This window comes from Nannospalax galili, unplaced genomic scaffold (genome assembly GCF_000622305.1).
Source record: "Nannospalax galili isolate Female #2095 unplaced genomic scaffold, S.galili_v1.0 scaffold593, whole genome shotgun sequence".
Taxonomy (NCBI): domain Eukaryota; kingdom Metazoa; phylum Chordata; class Mammalia; order Rodentia; family Spalacidae; genus Nannospalax; species Nannospalax galili.
In genome coordinates, this window is record NW_008332686.1 from 875,778 (window position 1) to 880,266 (window position 4,489).

At 34.0% G+C, this 4,489-nt stretch overlaps 1 protein-coding gene across 1 annotated transcript; it reads left to right on the forward strand.

Annotated features, from left to right (window-relative positions):
- Positions 1-1,746: 1,746 nt before the first annotated feature.
- On the forward strand, positions 1,747-2,688 carry LOC103729639 (olfactory receptor 4P4-like). The gene has a single exon (XM_008827712.1). The coding sequence runs from the start codon at positions 1,747-1,749 to the stop codon at positions 2,686-2,688; it is 942 nt and encodes a 313-aa protein (XP_008825934.1).
- Positions 2,689-4,489: the final 1,801 nt, after the last annotated feature.

The window sequence follows — 4,489 nt, forward strand, 5'->3', positions numbered from 1 at the left end:
CTTGTTGTATAATGCTCACAGAGCTCAAAAGATCACTTCAGATCCCATGGAACTGGAGTTATGGATGGTTGTTAGCTGCCATTTGAGGTTCTGGGAATTGAACCAGAACCCAGGTCCTCTGCAATGGCATTTAATGCTCTTAACAGCTGAGTCATCTTTCCAGCACCACACTATTAAATTTTGTAGTGTTCTTTTACATTCTTTGATGTCCATTGTGCATAACTATAAATATATTTTAAGAATAGCCACTTTGAAGATGCTTTTAAGACTGTCATAGCTTTTTGTGGAGCTTGATTCACAGGCATGTAGACATGTCTCCCATAAAAAGACAGATGAGTTTCTGTTTGAATAACTATACAATGAAAGGTTTGTATTTTCCAGAAAAAAAAAAACCTACCATTTTACAACACACCAATTTTGCCTGAATCAACTAATATCAAGTAATTTCACATATCCATCTATTAAAATTAAATATGCATTTAAAAGTATCTATTATGATTATTATTTTGATAATTATCCATATTTGGATAGTGTGAGTCTGCCTTTGGTTTTCTTTATAATTTATAAAGTCAGAAAGCTAGCCTTAAACTGTTAAAGGGTACATAATTTTTCTCTTTCAGAATACTGTAGGACAGGTATTTTTCCAGAAACAAAACCTACCATTTTTATAAATTTTTATTTTGTACCATCAAAGAAATAAAGTAATTATTTGGCTACATTTTTAAATGGAAACAAATCGCTTTTCAGCCCTTTGGCTAAGATTTTTTATCTTGTACCATCAAAGAAATAAAGTAATGATTTGGCTACATTTTTAAAAGGGAAACAAATCGCTTCTCAGCCTTTTGGCTAAGATCAACTATAAAGGGAAAACAAGTAAAAACAAAAACAAAAAGTGTTAGTAAATAGTTCTAAAACAATTTCTAAAATAAGCCATCTCACTATGTAGACTTTTTGTTTACAGAATTGAAATTTACCTGATTAGAGTAATGTTCTGCTACCTTTATTTCTTTGTTGGATTTAATTATAGACATACACATGACACTTTCATTTACCGTCAAACTATTCATTCAAAATGGAGGAACTATATGGGCAAAGTTGCTATGTGTTGTCAAGCATGCAGGAGAAGAGCTATCTCCTATGATCTCATGGTTCCTTAGTGTTATAGATGGGGGAAGGTAATGTCTAACGACATAATCAGCCCAACAATCACAACTAGTCAGTTTATTTTGCTTTTAATGCTTCCTCATTTTTGTGTAGCTAGACTTGTTTTTCAGTGGTTACTTAATATTATGCATTTCATTATTGTGATTTTTATCTTAAAAATTTTGCTTACCGTAATCATCTTAAAGGGAATATTATATTTTTAATTAAAATAGTTCTGTTTATTTGACTTTTCAGTTTTATGTTTCAAATGATTGCTAACAACAAAACCATACCACTTAAAATACTTTCAAAACGGTTTTCCTCCTCTTTGTAATTTTAAACAATGTTTAAATATTTAAAATGATTATAAGTAAATTTAATAACACACATGATCATAAGTAACTCACTGTAGAGTTATTCAAAAGTAGATTTTCAAGATGAACATTACAAGAATGGTTACTATTTCATAAATCAGAAATTATGCATTTTCTTTGTATGCTAATTTAATTTTTATGCATTTAAATTCTGGTGATCTGATTGCTAAATTTTCACTAAACTTTCATTTAATTTCTTTCAGGTACCTAAGTTCTGTGCTGAAAACCTATGGCCATCTTCACGGAGAACCAGGGCAATATCTCTGAGTTCGTTCTTCTGGGGCTTTCCAATGACAAATCCACACAGATGTTTTGCCTCCTGCTCCTCTTCCTCTGCTTCGTGGCTCTGTTAGTAGGCAACATCCTGATACTTATTTCTATTCTGTGTAGCTCTCTTTCTCACCAGCCAATGTATTATTTCCTCCTACACTTGTCTTTCATGGATATCTGCTACACATCTACTGTCATGCCCAAGCTTATCAGCAGCCTGCTGGCAGGAACTAAAACCATTTCCTACAGTTACTGCATGCTGCAGGTCTTCACCATGCACTTCTTCGGCTGCACTGAGATCCTCATTATCACAGCCATGGCCTTTGATCGCTATGTTGCCATCTGCAAGCCCCTCCACTACATGGTCATCATGAACAGGACCAAGTCTCATCTACTAATTTTAGCTGCTTGGGCTGGTGGTGCTGGCCACTCCTTTCCTCAGTTAGCTATGACAATCCAGTTGCCTTTTTGTGGCCCTAATGAACTTGATCACTACTTTTGTGATATTTTTCATTTGCTAAAAATTGCATGTGTTGACACCTACATCATGGGTGTTCTTGTGGTTGCCAACTCAGGGATCATAACATTAGTAGTATTTAACATTTTGTGCATTTCTTATGCCATTATATTATTTACTTTGAGAAATCACTCAACTGAGGGAAGACGCAAAGCCCTCTCTACCTGTGGTTCTCATATCACTGTAGTAACTTTATCTTTTGGACCTGCAATCTTTTCCTACCTTAGACCTCCTACTGCTTTGCCTGAGGATAAAGTCATTGCTTTGTTTTATACCATCATTGCTCCTATGTTCAACCCCCTCATCTATACTCTGAGAAATGCAGAGATGAAAAATGCTATAAGGAAAGTGTGGTGTCATACTCTGTTTTTAATGGATGCATAGAGTTGGTTTGAAGACATTTAGAAGGGATGTGGCTTATAATAGAAAAAAGAAATACATGTAACCTAAATCATTAGAAACTATGTCATATATTTGAAGATTTTATTGTTATTAATAGAATTAATGAGGAGCATAACACTGATTTAAAGTCACATTAATCAAATACTATAGAAATCTCAACTTTTCAGACAACTGGGATGATGTCATTAAAGTCACTCTCATAAAAAAATGAATCAGTGCAAGTAAGATAAGGTCTTTATCAGTAATATGTGCTTAATATTTATTAAAATAATTGTGCTTTGAGGAGTATCCTAAATTACAGATAGTTTGTGGTAGTAGAGAAATTGAAATTCATAACCTTTTGTTAGTTTTGGTAGAACATTATCATACATATCACCTGGTAGTATTTATAAATCAGATATGGAACAGAGAAGTCAATGTATTTAGATGTGTCATAGAGTAGACCTTGGGTCACACTCAGACTTCTCAATGAAGAAATTTGAACAACTAGTGAAAAAGAAAATGACAATAATTCTGAATGCTGTTAACAGTTACACTAGTCCATTCATCATGCCTAATTTAAGAACATTTTCCATAAACTCTAAGAAAGCAAATTATGTAACTGGTTACATCATCTTCCTGACTCTATATTGCCTAAAACTTTTGAGTAAAGAGTTGGTTCTTGGATCTGATTCAAAGACATTCCTGCTAAAATGAGCTAAAAAAATAAAATCTGCTTTAAAAAGAAGAAAGCAACAAACAAATTACACTGTGATTGTGACTGTATTGTAATAGCTATAACATCCTTTTTAATGTTCCAAACTGAAAGTAACCGAGATATCTTTCAATTACTCTGTACATCTAGGAAATGGGCTATTTAATGCTGATAAAATAAGGGATTTAACATGAAAGACATGGAAGAAACTTAAATATATATGAAAAGGTATAAGAAATCTACCTAAAAGGGTTCTATATGTGTAATATAACATGTATATATGAAATCCTACCTCCTTCTAGTTTTAATATGAACTTAAAAATACCTGGGATGATAAAAGGATAATACTGAGCGTCTTCGTAGGTAAACCAGAAGAAAGTTTGTTGATGTTTTTGTTGTTGTTTGTTCATGCTGATATTTCAAAATCTTTCTAAGGAAACAGCATATCATCTACAGAAAGGTCTGGGTTAGAGAATTATATCGTTAGAGCAGCAGAAAACGAATAATCCTTATGAGAAATCTGGTCAAGATAATAAGAATTTCTGGCCTGTATATGGAACCTTAATGTTCCAGTTTTGTCAGCTCAGTCAGCTGGTTACAGTTCCATCCCTAGGAAGGCAAGTTCACCCTAATTCCTGTTAAAGAGATAAGATACCTAAAGTATGAATGAAATTTTATGCTTTCCCTGCCTGGAAGTCCCCCCCCCGCCCCCCACCAATGCAGTGCTTATGGACATGCAGATTTCTTTAAGTCTGACAGATTTAGTCAGAGATCAGAGAATGATTAACTGTGGCATGTATAACTCTAAATGAATCCACTGTAACACAATGCCTTCTCACATGTCCCAAGGAACACTGTAGAGTCTGTTTGCTTTTCTAAATTCTTCGAAGAAGCATGACCTCCAACTTTTCCTTTCTACCTGTTTTCTAAGCAAGCTTTCCCTAACACTTTGGACTGCCCCCAACATATTATGCTTTCTTATTCTTTCTCTAAAATTCCTGCCATACATCTGACCTTCATGCTAGCATGTGTTTTGCAGAATGACTTTTGTTCAGTGTTTTACTGAGAAACTTCGTAGGGAAACCAGAA